The following is an 18286-nucleotide window of genomic DNA, read 5'->3' as shown; positions in this document are numbered from 1 at the left end:
TAGCACCGGCACCCCCCTTTTGTGTTCTATACCGCGCACTCCCGGCTAGCCCGCCTCTATTCAATTGACACTTTTAACACGCACGCTTAGGAAACCCATCATGCGCTTCATTTATGGAGATGAGGTCTCCGGGCTGGGTCCCCCCCCTGGGTGGCTAAAACCCGCCTTTTTGGCCGAGGTGGGCTCGGCAGCCGTTGGTAGTGATTAATGGGACCACACAAGATCTGGATGTGATGCCTTTGTTTGGTGTGGCCATTTTGGAAATGGTCCTAGTGTTGTGGCCAGTCCACTGGGAGCAAATCACTCCCAAAATTAGCAAAAGATGGCAATGTCTACGTTGTTTACACGCACTTTGAAAGGTAGTGATGCTAATTTAGCACTTCACTAGCTAAGATCTGTTCTGACAGCCATGTTGGTTCCAGACTGCTAGCTTAGAGACCTTAGATTTGACTTATGAGCTCTGTAGTTGCCTCTTGTGGATCAATTTGTCTTTCAAAACAGTCTTTTTAGCATCTTTTTTAACCCAGACCGACTTTGGTCCGACTAAGATCTGGTCTGACAGCCATGTTAGATCCAGCCTGCTATCTTAGAGACCCCCAAAAACTCCTCAGTTCCTGGTCTTCAGTCTGTAATCTTTGATTTGACTTACGAGCTCTGTAGTTTCCTCTTATGGATCAATTTGTCTTTCAAAACAATCATCTTTTTAGCATCTTTTTCACCCCAGACCGACTTTGTCAGCATATCATTTCATTCTATATATCATAAGATCTTCTGAAGCCCCTCGGCACCGTCCGATCCACCAAAGCGCTTTGCGACGTCTCCAATACGTTCAAATCCCGACTAAAATAGGCCCCTCTAATCGCCAGAGAAGAGCTTATAACGTGTTCCTTCAAATGTTTACCGCCGCCAGTTAATGCCAGGTTTCTCCGTCACGTTTTGACAAGCGTCCGAACTTCCCTTCTTATCTGTTTGGCGCAGAGACAATCGTAGGATTTCCAACGTACACCCGTTAATCCTCCGTAACTTTTTCACCAGAACTAGAAACGGCGAGGAATAGGGGGCGTTTGAGGGGTACACCTCCATAGTTTAGACCTGTAGATAAACCGGCAAAGCTCATCTTTTTAGTCATTGACGCAAACCCCCTTTTCACCGTCTCCCGGCACGATTAGCCAACGGATTTATTTCTTCGACTCACCGGGTTTGGAATTAATATTTAAGTCCCCCGTAGGTATGGCGGCGTTGTGTCAGCGCCAAAGCTGACGAACGTTTCTAGGCACGTGGTGACGGACCGATGGAAATAATCTCCCGGTGTCCTCGCTTTGGACACCCTTAGGTGTCTATTGTGTCTCTTAAAAAGGGAAACCCAGACTGGGAGTTAGCTTTTTTTTAGCACTCGGAACAAATCAGTTAGCGCTTTCTTAAGTTATTTAGATTTTTTAAAAATTTCCCTTCAGGTGTGTCACCTGGCTTTTACCAGCGTGACGCCTAGAAAGCGAATCAAGAATTTCACGATGATTTCGATTCATGCGGCGATGCGATATTTCAATACCACGGTTCAATTGGACTCTGGGATCCTCAATCGATTAGATACAATATTTCAGGTCTATTTCACCTAAAGAATAAGAAAAACACTTTACATTTTCTTGCTTAATCTAGTTTTTGTTTAACTCTATCCGGGCCAACTATCATTCTAATATAATATTTTGGTAAATCAATACCAATGAGAAAGTTTACTGAACAAATTATGCAAAATAGTCTAAGTTTTTTTCATATATCTAATGAAAAAGTAATGCTAGCATGTACCATAAGATAGTAAATAGATAGATGGATACATTTTTATAAATGGCGTCTTATCTGTTCTTGACCAAACGTCCGGGGCGACCAAACGTCCCAGGCGACCAAACGTCCCAGGCGACCAAACGTCCCGGGCGACCAAACATCCCGGGCGACCAAACGTCCGGGTGACCAAATTCAACGTAAATCAATACCGATGAGAAATTTTATTGAACAAATTATGTAAAATAGTCTAGTTTTTTTCATATAGCTACATAAAAAATTATGCTAGCATGTAGCATTAGATAGTATAGTAACGATTGGATACATTTTTTTTGCAAATGGCGTCTTATCTGTGTTGTATTGATACAAAAGAAATGGTTTCTAGTCCTGATCTAGTTTTGTTGTGTATGACTGGTCATCCCTGACTGACAATCGGGTTTGTAAAGCGTGGCGTGCATGAGGAGGGGGGAGTAAACGCGGGTGAGGGTGTGCGTGAGGTCGTTATTGGAGGCGGCGTTGGCTTTTGTGGAGGTGATTTAAGCGCAATCTCATCTGGTCGCCCGCAGCGCCGGAGGCGACTCATAAAGTGCTTTTAAAATAATAAAGACGTTTAAAGTGGCTATTAAAATCAATGTCGCCTGGCACTAAAATATGCGCTTGTGTATGCGCATTTTCTGAGTAGTAGAAAGGATGCTTTATTAATTGAATGTGTTGGAATGGCTTGATTTTATTCGATTTGGACATTTTGAAAGGGGATGGCTTGCACACTTTGGTGTTTAGGTTTTTGTTTATTGGTCGATTTTTGGTAGAATTAGTAAAAATCGGAGGGAAAATGTCAGTATTTTTTTTGTTCAGCTTTTTCAGAGCTAATAACGAATCGTGTGATAGCTTTAGAAGCTAAATTATTGATGCTAATTGTATTTTAAATCATAGTATTAGTTTACCCTTTTAACCCAATGAAAATGTCTCAATACTTTTGAAGAATTTTTAAAAAAACGGCCTCAAATCAGGACAAATATAATAACAGTTATTACTACGTTTTACCTGGAACTTTATTGTACTACCATCTTATGTTGTATTAGCAAAAATAAATGTGAATAGAACCCCAAAATTGGCATAATATGTTGTATTAGCAAAATAAATGTGCATAAATCCCCAAAATTGGCATACATATAAGCCAGAGGCAGTAGAACTTTATCTTTTAAAGCAACATATCCAAAATAAAGTACCCACTTCTATAGCTTTCACTTCAAGTCGCAGTCAATTTCAATGATTTTACCAAACACTAAGTAACCATAATTCTTTCCAGACTACCATGATATTAAAGTGCAGATCCTTAAAAAAAAACATAGCAAGGAACTCAAACGTTTAGTCCAAAAGTGAAAAGTCTTCATCCTCGACGTTGATTTGCCTATGGAGCCTAGCGTAGAACCTTTAATTGGGACTAAGAGACACTAGCAAGGTGGTTTTTATGTGTTGTTTTGTTTTTCTGGCCGCCGTTTGACGCGAGTAGACCGAGATTCTTTCCTCTTCTCCGCTCTGCTTGGTTTTCTCTCGTTAGTTTTCGCCGTGATCTCTCGCCCGGCTCTTCTCGCCCGGTTCTCTCGGCCAATAAGCACAATAGGTTACGGAATGCTTTTTCCTGCGGTATTACTCACAGGCATTGGCCGCCACATGCCATTAGGCTCAGCGAAAGGGGAGTAGGGGGGGGGGACATGTTTGGAGAACGGTGCCACTGCCATCTAGTGGGTAGGGGAGATAATGCATATGATAATGCATCATTTCATTTTAATGTTATTCCTTGGGAGGCATACTACGAATTTAAAAGTCAAAATACGTACATGTAAACCAGTGCCTTATCCTTAAATTTTTGTAATTTCACTACTCTTAAAGTGGAAAAAAAGAATATTTCTTTTAAATATTCTTATACTGTTGCTAATCAATAAGAGGAAGCATTCCAGAAGAGTCTGCTGCAAAAAAATGAAGATTAAAAGAGTTTTAGATGTAATATCTCAGTTCTGTCACTAGGGATTTCCATATTTTAGCTCACAGGTTAGCAAAAAAAGCCAGATGCACTCATCCAAAGAGCCACATTTGGCTCCCGAGCCATAGGTTCCCTTCCCCCTGGTATAGATTGGAAGTAAAAAATACCAGTGTCAAATTGTCAGCCAAATCGTAGCCAAGCGTTTGTCGCTTAGCGCCGCTAAATCGCTACGTCAGTCTTGACATTTTGGAAAGATGCCAAGCAATAAAAAGATGGTGAATTCTCCGCTGTTGTCGATCCAGGTCTGTAAATGTCAGCCTCTCAATTACTTGCGTCAATGTACGCTTTTGCCGAGTCGCTTCATTTGCATTCAAGTCCAGCCAATCCAAACGAAGCATTTTAACAGAAAAATGTCAGTAATTAGCAGGATTCTAACGACCGGATATTTGGGAAACTGGACTATAAGTCGCGGCTAGGATGATTATTATAGTTGACGGCCATCCCGAAAAAACTAGGTGTGAGGTATTGTGGGTATTTGTCCTTTGTTGTAGTAGTCCTAAATGTCCCTCCGACTTTTTTGCCGTTGGGTGTCCCAGAAAACGATAACATAGTGGTTATGATTGTCATAGAAATATGTCTCCGTCAATGGCAGGGTAGTAAATCCATGTCGCTGTAATGAGATGACCAATCGATCATTGCCGGACCCTCTAGTTGAAAAAGAAAAACCGCTTCAAACTAGAATACTCGGGCTACTGTCATTCACGGACAATTTTAATGAGAAAAACCCCCCGAGTATCGTCAAGAAGACCCTTGACGAGGACCGGGAAAATTCCGATAATGATGGGGAAGGGCTAAAAAAAAGGTAGGCCGGCAGATGAAAAAAAAAACGCAGAAACATCTCGCTTTTCATCGGGTTGGGGAGAGAAACTAATCGAGGTCAGGCTGACTGCGCCCCCTTGCTTTAATTTACAAGCCTGGCCGTATGCGAGGGAAAAAGCCAATCAAAACAAGGCGGCGTGAATGCGTGGATACTTTAGCACCCCCAATAAATTGCCCTTACCAGACAATAGTAGACGATAGGCATGCCTAGAGCCGGATCCCTCTAGTGGGAGTGAAAAGAATTGTCTTATTTGCGGGGAATGAAGCACCGGTTAATTAGTTTATAAAAAATATTAGAATACACAAGAACGTAGAGAGTAGTATTGGTTTAATAAAAATATTAGAATATAAAAGAATATAAAGAATAGTATTGGTTTAATAAAAATGTAAGAATACACAAGAATATAAAGAATAGTATTGGTTTAATAAAAACATTAGAATACACGATAATATAGAGAGTAGTATTGGTTTAATAAAAACATTAGAATACACAAAAACAGAAAGAATATTATCAGTTTAATAAAAACTTTAGAATACACAAAAACGTAAAGAATAGTATTAGTTTAATAAAAACATTAGAATACAATAACATAAAGAATAATATTAGTTTAATAAAAACATTAGAATACACAAAAACAGAGTAGTATTGGTTTAATAAAACCATTAGAATACACAAGAATATAAAGAATAGTATTGGTTTAAGGGGGTTAAAACAGTACCAAACCCAAACATAAAACTGTGATAAATTTGAGCTTTAGTGGCCCAATTTATTGTAAGAAGACAACCCTCTCATTTGCATAACGGTACGATAATTCCGAGATGTTGGAGGTGCGGCGCCGTTGATTGATGGAAATTTAATTATGACACCTCACAAGTTATTAAGCAGTAATCAGGCTCAGCCACTTATCTGGAATACTTACCTTTTTAGCGCCAGGACTGAACGCTGAGCTGCCAGAAATCATTTCCGATTAAACCCCGCCCCCTTTTGCGTTAAGGGAAAAATCGCAGACTATTATAAGCCATCTTGAAGTACGCTAGCAGACATTTTTTTAATGTCATCCCAGCCAAGTGGGCACGTTTGTTTTGGGGGTTTTTTTGTATTTTTATTTCGGTCGACAGGCGCTTGATCAGCTAACGGCGGCCTGTCATCGCCCCCGCCGTTCCACCTCACGCCTTTCCGTCTTAATTATAGATATCAGTAGCCGGACTGAGAAATAAGCACCTAGCGCTGTTAGCTCGTCAGAAAAACGACACTCGAACGCCTCCTAAATAGCGACCGTTTTGCCCAAGGCGTTTCGTACTCAAATTTGGCCGCCGTTTGAAATATCTACAATTTAGCCCTTTACCCAGCCTTTATTCATGTGTGGGTATTCTTTATCCTCCAGCAAAAATATATAGGCAAGCATTCCAAACATAGATGTAAAACGTAAATGTAAAATTTTATACGGAATTCAGTTTAGAAATGTGGCAGCTCAAACTTTAAGTCGTGTTCTGACTTTTTCCCGATGAATTCTTGGCATATGGGCTCATTTCTTTGTAAAATACTCTGCGCGAGGAGCCATTTTCTCCCGACAGAGATCATTAACGTTTCATCTCATCTCGAAAAATAGTAAGAGAGCGATGAGTACGGTGCTCGAGGGGGTTGCGCTTGGAAACAGAGGATCCGAAAAGGTTCAGATAAAGTTGGGTTTTTTACATTTACTTAAGCTTGTCGTCATTGGCTGTCTTTTTTGAGGCTAGCCACATAGACCCCCCTCCCCCATAGTCGGGGGAGGAGGGGTATTTAATATACCGTCTCCCTTTGCAGTCGCAAACTCGCACCCGGTCTAGGAGCTTTTCATTTACTTAAACTTGTCATCATTGGCTTCCTTTTCGAGGCTAGCCACATAGACCCCCCTCCTCCATAGTCGGGGGAGGAGGGGTATTTAATATACTGTCTCCCTTTGCAGTCGCTAACTCACGCCCGTTCTCAGGTTGTCAGGTCTAGGAGCTTTTCATTTACTTAAGCTTGTCGTCATTGGCTGACTTTTTGGGGCTAGCTACATAGACCCCCCTCCCCCATAGTCGGGGGAGGAGGGGTATTTAATGTATCGTCTCCCTTTACAGTCGCAAACTCGCACCCTGTCTCGGATTGTCAGGTCTAGAAGCTTTTCGGGTATCGATCCAAGAAGGGACGGGGGTGCCGGCGACTATAAATCTCAAGCGATGTAGCTGTCGGCTGACAATACACGGACCGAAAGACCAAATACAAAGCGCCATCCCCGGTAAAAGTCGGTCCCCCACTAGGAAGACGGAAGATGTTAGGATAGTCCACGTGCTCCCGCCAGCGGTGGCCGGATATAAATGATGTGCCGACCCTCCACCGTACACGGCGAGTGATGGAAGGCCATGTCGGGCGGCGGCGGCGCTGGGGTGAGTGGGGATGGTTTGGCGCTCTGCAGATCACTGCACCGCAACCTGTGCTGAGGCTTGTTGTACTTGTTTGCTAGGTAACGTACTGTATTCCATTATGCCTTTGTTAATTTGCTGTTGAGAGGCTCACGGGTGGTGCTGGAGAGGAGATGGGAGGACACCCAATGGCAGAATATATCAATGAAAAGTTCTCACAGACTTTTAGACATTTATTTGTAGTTGAGACAAAACTCCGTCTGCTTAAGAATGTCCCACAACCAGAGTTGATCTATCACCCCCGCCGTCTTAAACCATACCATTTGCATCCGGAAGATCAAAGTAGCTCGTTACCGCAACGGCAATTAATCCCAATGGTGGCCCAGTCGCCGCCGAAGGGTCGCCGTCAATCAGCCCTGGGCGACATTTGGCATTCGAGAACCGGCGAAGGATTTTGACCGACCGGGGTGACAATTAAGGAAACCCGGTGTGAACGAGGACCAATCGGGTGGCGTCTTTGCCGGAAGCCCAAATGCCAGCGTCTAAATCCGGCCTTAATTAGTCGACGCTAGGCGAGGACGGCTGGCTGAGGGGACTAACAATATTAGTTGTTTACAAAAAACAGCTTCCTTGTTACACCAAACGGGCGACAGGGCGATAAGGTCACGGCGGGGAGGAGATGAAACTATCCAAACAGGCTCTGTCACCCCCTTCTTTGGCTAAATGGACCATGCTTGCCGTCGGGGGAACGTATGTACGCATTAATTATTGATATGTTATTGTTTTGGTTTTTGTTGGGGTGAGACATGTCAGGGTGGGATTTTAAAATGTGGTGGCTGTGTTAGGAGGGTGCCGGAGTTAGGGTTCAGTCCCCCCCCAAAAAAGTTGTACAATTGACTTCCATTCGCAGTATTTTTGTATTATTGTGATGTACTAGGCTTTTGTATATTAGTTCAAGTTGATTTTTTTATTGTTGATCCTTTGCTGCCCCCATGTGGCTAGAATGCGTAATCACAAGGGTTGCTGGTTAAATCACTCTGATATGACGCATTGTAAATAGCTTTTGAAAGTTTCTCGTGAGAAGGTATGGCAGAGTATGTGTTGTGGTAGTTAGTACTGTATTTTCTGGCATATACGTCGTATTTTTAACTCAAAAAATGATGATTGAATCCAGTTTTATGAGAGGAATTGTAAAATGGGATGATTTCAAGACAATTCTATAAGAAATTGGTAGTAAATGGCTGAGGGTTTTGAATATAATACATGTATTTTTGGAATACAGTACTCCAAATCTTAAAACAGAATTTTAGTCCTCTTATTTTGATTGTCTTTGTGAATTTCCCATCTGTATTGTATTTGTCATCCTCATTTTCTATTCCTATTGATTCAATAGGAATGATTGAGTAGTTTGTCATCCCTGAGCTGTTTACTTTAGTTTTTCTTTTCAATATTTACTCAAGCATTGATATTAATCTGCCCTTCCCACTCTATAAACGCTCTCCACAGTGAATTGATCAAATAACGTTAAAGCTGTCAAACCCCACCCACTAAAATAATAATAATAACAAACAATGTCTGTGAGTGTCAGCATTAAAGTGACATTTTTTCTCATCTTTATTTCCAAAATAACGAAGAAGTAGTGCAACGAGCTTTTTAGCAAGGAGTTTTTTTGACAAAGTCCTTCAGGTGCTGGGGGTGGGGGGGCCGGGGAGTGGCCCGGCCCAGCGGAACCGGGGTGACCGGTTCGAGTTCCATTCGATGGAAAGACTTTTATTTCCTCTTTTTAAATAAGCTTTTAATCTTGGAGGAGGAGCGTTTGACTCTGTCTCCATTGTCGCTAGAGTCCTGGGACGAGGCGCTGGGGAGCTTGTGTTCCCGTCCTAGGCTCCGCCCCTCTGAGTCCAGGGAAGCTAGGGACGGGTAGCGACCCACGGCCGGCGGCGGCGCGTTGGCGGGTAGCGCTCCGAAGCTGTAAGACTTCTCCAGTACGCCGTTGTTTGCGCGCTTCCCCGCCAGCGGGGTGACGGTCTCCGGCGAGACCCGGGTGAGGTCCGGGGACGGTGAGGTGGACGGGGGGCCCGAGGGGGTGGGGGGTAACGAAGGAGGGAGGGAGTCAACGCTGTCGCAGGGGATGCCGGTAGACCCCAAAGATTCTCGGGTCCGGTGAAAGAGTAGCAGTTCTTCACGGGAGATCTTGCGGGTTTCCGGGTTCGTCACACGGACTACCGAGGAGTTGAGGGTGTCCCCAGTGGGGTCACTGGAAAGGGAGTGGGTAGAACTGAATTAGAAAGGACACTGTATGGAGAGAACTGAGGTTTGGAGTCCTTTAGGCGTACCTTCTCTGATCGGGGATTGTTGCCACGCGCTGGTCGTCCGTCTCAAAGCGACGACAAAGGGACGAACCGGCCGAGGACAGCAGATCCGGGGACACGCCGGAGGGTGATGGCGCACAGGCTAAGCTCCGGCGAGAACGGCATGAGCCGCTGTTGCGAGTTAGTGGAGGCCGCATCACTGTAGCTTCCAGTCGGAGATGTGGATAATTTCCAATGAATTTGCAGTTCGGAAAATGTAATTCATAGCTTGGATATAGCACCCTCACTTGTGAATTGCTGTACAATCGGAGGCGTGTCCTCATCTAGGTCGTCCACGCCGCCGGCGACGGGGTAAGGCGGGACGGAGACGCGAGGCATCACCACCCAGCTGTGGTCGGAGTAGAGGCTGGCTGTTAGACTTGGTAAGCCGGAGTTGTTGACTACGGGGAAGTTGCAGAGTCTTTCGATCTGTTGCCAGCGGTGGAGGCGTTCCCTTAAGCAGGCTGTGACCTCGGACAGGGATTTTCTAAAGTGGAGAATGTAGAACAAATGGTTGAAGAGAGTACCGTATTTTCACGACTATAAGGCGCACCGTATTATAAGGCGCACCCCCAATGAATGACATTTTTTCCATATATAAGGCGCACTGTATTATAAGGCGCCCTGTCTATTTTGGAGAAAATTTAAGACTTTTAAGTGCGCCTTATAGTTGTAAAAATACGGTAGATTTTTTTGGATTCAACCGGCGGCGTGCTAACTTGGCCTCAAGTATTTTGTGGTCCACTTCATCCAGGGACGAACTGTGTGCCACGTGTAGAGTCCCGAAGACGGAATTCCGCTTCTTTTTGATTTTCTCCGCCTGCAGTCCAAAAGTTGAAAATAGGGAAAGGTGCAAAGAGTCCGGTGTTAGCGACAGTGGAGGCGAATACCTCGTCCTTAGCGACGCATAACTGCAACTCGGCACTCTGTTTCTTGACATTGTAGTACTGGACTTCCACTTCATGAGTGAGTTGGAGCCATTTTTGCAAGGCTTCCGGCAACGAGCGCTCGGATAGCATCTCCTTCTCAGCTCGCCTGAGGGCCTTTCGTACCTAGACGGGAGACCGGTCAGAAATAATGGATCTGACTCCAAATCAGCCCCGGAGAAGGACTCACCTGAACCAGCTCTTCTTCGGCATACTTTAGTCGACTAAGCTCGCATTCGGCACCCTGGCGGAGGTCTCTCAGTCGCCGGGCTTCGTTCTTAGCTCCGGTGATCTCGTCCCTCATCTTCCTCTCCAGATTCTGTTTCTCCACCACTACGGTGCGGTTTTCTTCTTGAGCCTTCTCCAATCTGAAGGGAAGAGAAGCCATACCAAGATTTCTTGCGGTTTTTGTGCCTCTTGTCCTTTTACCATATTTTCACGACTATAAGGCGCACCGCATTATAAGGCGCACCCTCAGTGAATGACATTTTTCCATATATAAGGCGCACTGTCTATTTTGGAGAAGATTTAAGACTTTTAATTGCGCCTTATAGTCATGGAAATACGGTACTAACCGGCTCTGCAGGTCCAGGAGACTTTGCTCGGCTCTCTGAAGGCTCTCCAGATCCTTCATCATCTGAGAGAGGTGGACCTTACTGGACTTATTCTGCAAGTAAGCGAACCAGCAACCTCCTACGCCAATCACGATGGAGATCACCAGGACAAAGTCTTTGATCCAGTTGTGTTGCGGACCTAAAGACGAAACCTTTAGGGGCTAGACTAGTTCCAGACGAGAGAAAAGGAGGCGAGGACTTACGCACGGGTGGGCCGAAAAGGACCGCATCCAATGCCTTGAGGTTCAGCTTCTGTTTGTGGCGTGGATCCGTCACCCTCAGCTGCGCGGACAAGAAAGACGGCTCGTTTGCGGCGATCCTGCCACACGGGGAGGGGGAAGACGATCCTCAGTCTTAACGGGATCCAGACCACGGTGCGCATTTCTCGGTTTAAGACCAAGCGCTATTTTAAGCTTAGCGTTTTTGGGCCGAAAGGCGATCCGCGTCGCCTCGTCCGAGCATCAGGGGGCGGCGTCTCCTCGTAAAATAGATGGCGGACTTACCTAGGAAGCGTGTTGCCGTCCACGCGGAAGTCCCGGAAGTTTTTCTCGTACTGGGGCAGCTCCACTGACTCTTTCAGCCAACGTACGGCGTCCTCCACTGTCCAGTTGTGGACTAAAGGACATGGAAAAGAACCAGTTTTTGGGTGTTCTCGTATGGAGGTTCTAACCTTTTACCTTCAGAACTCTTCCAGCCTTTCCAAAGCTCCTCCACTGTAATATGCTGGTCTTCACGGTGTAGGTTGCTATGCTTGTTAGTCTGATGTTGCTTCATGTCTTCTATAATAAACTAAAAAAGCAAACCCAGATACAGTTAGCGTCAACCTTTTTGTCCTCACAGAGTTGTCGGCCCTGAACACACTTGTTCTTTCATTTCTACTCGTTTTTTTGCCTTTTAAGGGCTTGGAAAAAGCAAGACAAGAGATTTACTGGGACTCGCCGATGTGTGAACTCTTTGGACGTCTTATTTTTGACAGATTAGAACTTCACGGTTCTGCGGAGAGACAGAGAGGGACGTCTTAACCCCACCAAAAAAATAAGGTCAGGGATCTGTTGCCCTTAATCGTACTGAGGAAGGGATAAAACCTTTTAAAGAAGAGTTGGTTAAAGAAGACCTTAGTTTGAGATTAAGTGGGCTGGACTAGTAAACTCATTGCAAAATGACATAGAATTAACAATAAGCCCACTTTTTTACCTTTGTATTAGTCACTTATACTAATAATTAGTGCAAAGATTGAGTAAATTATCAAAATGTTTATTAACAGAACAGAACAGAACAAGAAAATAACATAAGAACATAAAGTATGTGCCATTTTAACAACACTCTATACAGTTAAACATATATTTAAGTGTGTTGTACATACACTGCGCCCCTAGTGGATATTACAATAACTACAAATTTTAACGAAAATTCATTTTTTTCTCTTCCCCGAGCCACCCAAACCACCAGACGGGTCGGATCCGGCCAGAGGGTTGTATGTTTGACACCCCTGGTCTAAGCTGTAGTTTTAGGAGTTGTAACCTTCCACGTTTGTTTAGATTTTTTGTAGGTTTTACCAATGGTGGGATTTCCCATCCCTTTGGGCATATTTGACCAAAATATGCACTTTACTTGTGTTGACCTGGCATGTTACTGCGAGATGGGAACAGCAAACAAAGGGGTCTGACGTAGAGAGGCGCCAAAAGGGGGCTAACGTAAAACTGGATCACTGGATTATTGAGAGTTTGCGGCAAGTGGGTCGCTTTGGCCTGACAAAATGGCCAGGAACCATTTAGTCTTTGACTAGTTTGAGTCTTTGAGTCTTTTAAAAAACTGTATATGATTGAATCTCCCTGCTATGGGGTGCTAAAGTACTTGTGGTGGGTTTGTGGTGAATTCAAAGTCAAATAATGCATCCTACAGAAGTGAGACGACTGTAAAGTCTTGTAGGCAGTGGGGTAGGAGGGTTAGATAATTAACTGGGGGCCGGTGGAATCTTTGGGTGGGTGTAGGGTGTCAATGTGGGAGTCACAGTGGGGGGTGGGAAGGAGCTCTGATATCTAAGGGTCCGGAAAATGTCAATCTTTGCCGGATAGTCCCAGTAAAGGTCTTTACTCTGGTCTTTTGACTCGGGTTGACCAAGCGGTGTTGTCAGATTCCCGCAAGCTAACGCTAAAGGCGCTTATGTGCAATGCAAAAGCAGTTATTAGATGAATAACTTGTACTTAGAGATGATAAAGATGGAATGTTTGGTCTGAAGGCGCCAGTAAATCAAACCCAAACTACACGTTATGACATTTTTCTAAAGTTACACGCACTCTAAATTCCAGGCGTTAGCGTAGCTCACCTCTACACTCTCGTTGACCTCGATGCCACCATCTTTGTCGTCGTCCAATTCTCGGTGGATGTGGCGGAGGGCCGCCAAGCTGAAGCGGTCTGCGTCGCTTACACAAGGCGGGACCACCGTGAAGCAAGGGTCTGGGGTAAGGAGAGGACATGGTTTATTACAAAAAAATCATTTAACAGAGTAAACTTGTTGGTTGTTAGACTAAGGGACTTTAGCAAAGACGTAGAGATGTACAGGGTGGCCCAAAAAGATGCGTACCCCATGTTTTATTCGATAAAAAATATTTTTTTTAACGAGTACAGGTTTGCTTGCAACGTAATGGTGGAACTCGTCTTAGGAAAGCCATAAATTGACTAAAAATTGACAGAAATCGACTATAAGGCGCACTTAAAAGTCTTAAATGTTCTCCAAAGTAGACAGTGCGCCTTATAATACAGTGTGCCTTATAATACAGTGCGCCTTACAATACAGTGCGCCTTATATATGGAAAAAATGTCATTCCTTGAGGGTGCACCTTCAAAAGTCTTGGATTTGTCCTCTTAGTGTACTCTTGGATTAGTATAAAGTCTGATTAGACAACCGCGCCTCTTCTTTGTCCCTGTCCTATACAAATATGTCTTAAGTATATATTACTATGTCTTATGTGTTCAAGTTGACATTTCCCAAGGCGACATTTGGTCAGTGAAACCAAGCCAGTCAACACAACTGTAATTTTTTTGGTATGCACTTCACTGTCATTTGTCGAACTGTATGACTTTCCTTCCATGTGGGCGGTACCGCTTTAAATCTAATGTCTGTTGGCTTTCCTTTAGATCAGACGGAGGCATCCCAAGTGCGCGGGGGGGGTCTTGTTACGGGTGGCATGGCTTGCACGGCAATTTGCTTAAGACGCAAGGGGAGATAGGAGATATTCGACCGGACACTTGCCCTCCCCCGTCTAAGTTTGGATGAGGTAGAACACTGGTTGAGCTGAGATCCCCATCACACTATGGCTCGGGAGCCATATGTGGCTCTTTGGATGAGTGTATATAGCTCTTTGCTAACTTGTAAGCTAAAATATGGAAATTCCTAGTGATAGAACTGAGATATTACATCTAGAAGTGCTTTAATCTTCATTTTTTTTTGCAGTAGACTCTTCTGGAATGCATCTTCTCATTGATTAGCAACAGTATAAGAATATTTAAAAGAAATATTCTTTTTTTCCACTTTAAGAGTAGTGAAATTACAAAAATTTAAGGATAAGGCACTGGTTTACATGTATGTATTCTGACTTTTAAATTCGTAGAATGGCATTTTGAAATTGTCCCAATTCTGTTCCATTTGTTTTCCAAACACAAAGACACGTTTTGAAGTAGTAAGAATAAAGCCTGTTGTCCCTCGCGAGATATTTTTAAAAACTGTCATTTAAAGTGACAGTCTTTGAAATTGCCGGCAATGACAACAACGTAAGCCTTCTCTTCCCAGGTGTCCTTTTCTCTCTTTGGATTGCGAATAAGAATGGTTGATGAGGAAGTACGTGACGGGAAGTCGCCGTCAGTGACCCCTAGCAATCCGAGAGAGGAGCAGGGGGGGGGGGGTGTGAGGGGGATTGGTCGACGTTTAAAATTGAAAACAGCCGGTCCCGGAGGACGGTGAAATTGGAAAGCACTGGTTATTTTTATCTTGCAGGGCTCCCGTTTGTCAGGATGTAAGAACTTGACAATAGTGTGAGTGTCCCTTGTGTGCACAGAAAACAAATGTGAGAAGTGTGTAGTGGTTAGCATAGGTGGCTAGTTGTTGCAAAAATATTGTGGTGTTGGGCTACAGTTATGATTTTTGGGGCTAAAATGTGGAAAATAGGCAAAAATTAAAAATAGTTCTCCTGCTATCAAGAGTAGATGTCCCTAACGCTGTATGGGTAAGCATTACTTTAGTAGGAATAGATGTAGTGATTAAAATATGTATTGATATGTCCTTATGGATTGAAATGACTAAGTGGCTACATTTAAAAGAACCTGTCATCCTTATTTGGCGTCTGAAACTGGAAAAAAAATGAAATGGTAAGTAGGTTTAGTAGTCCGAGACAAAAAAAATGTCCAGAAAAGGAGAGAGACTTTGTAGGCTTGGGTTTACGGGAAGGGGGGGGTGTCGGAGACAGGTTTAATTTGACCATGGGTTGAATTGTTTGGCGATGCTTTGTTAAATGATTTCTCAGAATGATGGAGGAAGAATTAAGGGTGGTTTACAATTTGAAAGGACAGGTTTTGGTCTTTGATGATGTGGTTAGAGCCGGTCGGGTGGCATTGCTGGGATGGGTCGGCAAAGGCGTGAACACAGAAGTATTTTAGTTATGTCACAGTTAGGACTTAACGATGGGTCGGTAGTAGGTCTATCATGGAATGTGGTTTTGGGTAATTGTATTGTTTTAGGTGGAGTGTAGAGTTAGAGGACAGGTATGGGTACTTGTGGGTCTATTTTAGACCAATTAGAATGTCACTCAATGGCATTGCGATAGACGGGATTGGAACTTGCAAATATTTACATGTTTTGGCCATTGGTCCCTTGTCTAGCAGCTCGTCATCGGGGCGAGTGGGATCGTTAACGGCGGTAAACGGTCCCCTCGGACAAATTCCCACCCGCCAGGTTGGCCGAGACGACCGTCTCGGGTGTCTGCGAAGGGCGCAGCTTTGAATTCTTCCCGTGTCGGGGTGTCAAGACTTAGCGATACTACATTTGTAGCACCGGAGCTGATTTAGGGACGTGACCGACAGGTGTTATTACGGATATCCTAAAATCAATGACAATGGTGTCGGCTGTCTCTCTTCAATTAACAGCCGGTGTTGAGGGTGGACTTGTTTAGTAATGTCCTTAGTCCCGTATCCGGGTCTGTCTAAGAATGTTTTAGGTATGTCCAAAGTTCGGTGTTTGCCGATAAGCTGATTTCCGAAGGTTTTTGGCCATTCGGTGGACGGCAAGTCGGTAAAACGTCCTAAATACCCTCCAAGGCGTCCACCATAGGGTGTACGACCCCATGGGTTGAGTTGAGGCGAGACAAAAGACAGTTTAACAAAAGATTAGAGCTTGGTATCGTAGAAATTGAGATTAGCTGATGTTAACAAAACTTTTGTTACTTGGTTTGTGGATCATTGGCAAGAAGGGACATTTAGTTTGGGTACACCAGGACTAGTTTTGTTCCATTTTAGTCCGTGTCTTGGAGATTTGCTGTAGTCACCTCTGTGTATGGTTGTTGTCTTTCATAATTATCACTTGATCTGTTCAGATAACTCATATTTTCCCACAATCTGTCTTCCAGTGTCCTGCTATTGGACGGCAGGGTGTCCACTGACTGGTTCCTGGGTCCAGCATCTCCCTACGACCTTTGCACAAAGTGTCTTTGCCGGTTTAATGCTGTGTATCTTGTCTTTGTTGGAGTAAGTATGAGTATTTATACTTCCACTTTGGAATGGTAGTAACATCTAATAGTTGTGCTATAGGAATCAATATTTGTAAGAATTTTCAAGGCTCAATTGTTCAACAAATTGATTTCCAGTTTGCCGTTTACCTAGTGTGGCTCCATCCCCAACACGGGCCGAGTCGGAACCCTGCGCCGCAGAGATGACGAGTCCACGCAGCAAGACGATCAGCACCGCGATGTTGGACATCGCGGACGTGCGCGGGGGGACCCGCTCGGCGGATCGTCGGACGCCCAGGCTTTCCAGATCAGCCAAACATGAGCTTGCAAAACGTCCCGGTGATCCAACTACTAGTCTCCTCAGGTATTTGGAAATAAGAAGCCTTCTCCGCGATCAACTGTCAAGCCAATCGGGCATTTAATCGTGCACCACAGGGGGGCGGAGGGGGGCAGTTATGTGTAGGAATCCCAAAGCCTCCAAACCGCCCCCCCTTTAAAATAAAAAGAATACAAATCCCCTACCAGCCCAAAAAAAAACGTCTGACGTGTAGAATTCAGTGTCCAATTCCTACGTACTAGTCCTGGAGTTGTTACCAAGTACTGCGTGTCCCACTTCCAGGTCCAGGAGCGGCGCCAGATCCACCTCCTCCTCAAGAGAAAGACGGTTATTTACACGGAAGGTTGAACTCCGGTTCTGGAGAAGCAGCACACGGCCGTCTGCCGTCCCCCCCCTTTAACTTCCCCCTTCCCTCCCTCTTCCTCAACTCCCTCCCTCCATCCCTATTCGCCGTTGAGGTCCGCTGGAAGAGGTCCGGCTCGGAGCGGGGTGGCCGCACGCCATCGCCGCCAATTCGCCGGTAGATGTACGCGCGGCGGTGGCGCGTGCGCGTGGAGCAGGGGCGGAAGTCGTGATGCAAATGAGTCAGCGGCGTGCGTGGACGTGCTTGCGTCTTCTAGTCATTCCCCAAGCCTGGAAGCTGTGTCAGTGGATGAAGAGATCTGGCTTCTCATTGGCTGTGGCGTCCCAACATGGCATGATGCAATTGGCTGGTGCTTGGGCTTTAGGGTTGGAGTTTGACAGGATACAAAAAGACGGAGAGGAGGTAGCTTAGCGCGGATGTGTGTGGATGACAAATGAGACAAAGGTTTTATTGTATAGTCTTTTTGGACAGTGAATTGATATATATATATATATATATATATATATATATATATATATATATATATATATATATATATATATATATATATATATATATATATATATATATATATATATATATATATATATATATATATATATATATATATATATATATATATATATATATATATATATATATATATATATATATATATATATATATATATATATATATATATATATATATATATATATATATATATATATATATATATATATATATATATATATATATGTCGTTTTTATCGAGATATTTATAATTAATATACATTAATATTTTGTTGTTTTTTTTATTTTAAAAAGGACTTATGTTCCGATGTCTTGTATATACATTATGTATTGTTATATTATTCCATAGGTACCTATTTATTAAAAAAAAAGACTCAACTAAGTTCCTTCTTCTTTTTCCATCAGGTCAGCACCATTGAGAGAGCTGCAACAATATAT

The 18286-nt window shown here is 43.8% G+C and overlaps 1 protein-coding gene and 1 long non-coding RNA gene across 9 annotated transcripts in view; one reads left to right on the top strand and one right to left on the bottom strand.

The window, feature by feature from the left end:
- The window catches only part of LOC144213707 (uncharacterized), a 101507-nt gene extending 83221 nt beyond the window's left edge, over positions 1-18286 (top strand). For 5 of the 7 annotated variants that reach the window (XR_013330078.1, XR_013330077.1, XR_013330082.1 and 2 more), the window contains 3 exons: positions 16537-16654; positions 16790-16999; positions 17255-17803. This is a non-coding gene — a long non-coding RNA (uncharacterized LOC144213707). Of the gene's footprint in view, positions 1-16536; positions 16655-16773; positions 17000-17254; positions 17804-18253 lie in introns of those variants that run through there. The other 2 variants (XR_013330079.1, XR_013330083.1) reach the window with 2 other exon arrangements.
- stim2b (stromal interaction molecule 2b) lies at positions 8600-17623 on the bottom strand. Of its 2 annotated transcripts, none has more exons than XM_077742278.1 (12): positions 16786-17623; positions 13245-13375; positions 11596-11707; positions 11422-11533; positions 11122-11237; positions 10880-11057; positions 10495-10672; positions 10269-10430; positions 10098-10198; positions 9627-9865; positions 9364-9538; positions 8600-9284 (listed from the first exon to the last, which is right to left on the bottom strand). In XM_077742278.1, exons 1-12 carry the CDS (start codon positions 16883-16885, stop codon positions 8798-8800), a joined length of 2091 nt encoding a protein of 696 aa, XP_077598404.1. In that variant the 5' UTR covers positions 16886-17623; the 3' UTR covers positions 8600-8797. The 2 variants fall into 2 exon arrangements, with proteins under 2 accessions (XP_077598404.1, XP_077598403.1); XM_077742277.1 differs by having other exon boundaries at positions 9364-9544; positions 16786-17622.

This window comes from Stigmatopora nigra, chromosome 20, assembly GCF_051989575.1.
Source record: "Stigmatopora nigra isolate UIUO_SnigA chromosome 20, RoL_Snig_1.1, whole genome shotgun sequence".
NCBI lineage: Eukaryota > Metazoa > Chordata > Actinopteri > Syngnathiformes > Syngnathidae > Stigmatopora > Stigmatopora nigra.
The sequence above is the reverse complement of the archived record's forward strand: the minus strand, read 5'-3'. Positions and strand labels throughout refer to the sequence as shown.

Bases quoted from the DNA above. Each gene is read 5' to 3' on its own strand.
- stim2b (XM_077742277.1), bottom strand. From the start codon at position 16,885: ATGTCCAACATCGCGGTGCTGATCGTCTTGCTGCGTGGACTCGTCATC. The intron at 10,199-10,268 runs GTATTCGCCTCC...TTTGGACTGCAG, and splicing joins TATGCGTCGCTAAGGACGAG to GCGGAGAAAATCAAAAAGAA. The intron at 9,285-9,363 runs GTACGCCTAAAG...CTCCCTTTCCAG, and splicing joins ACAATCCCCGATCAGAGAAG to TGACCCCACTGGGGACACCC.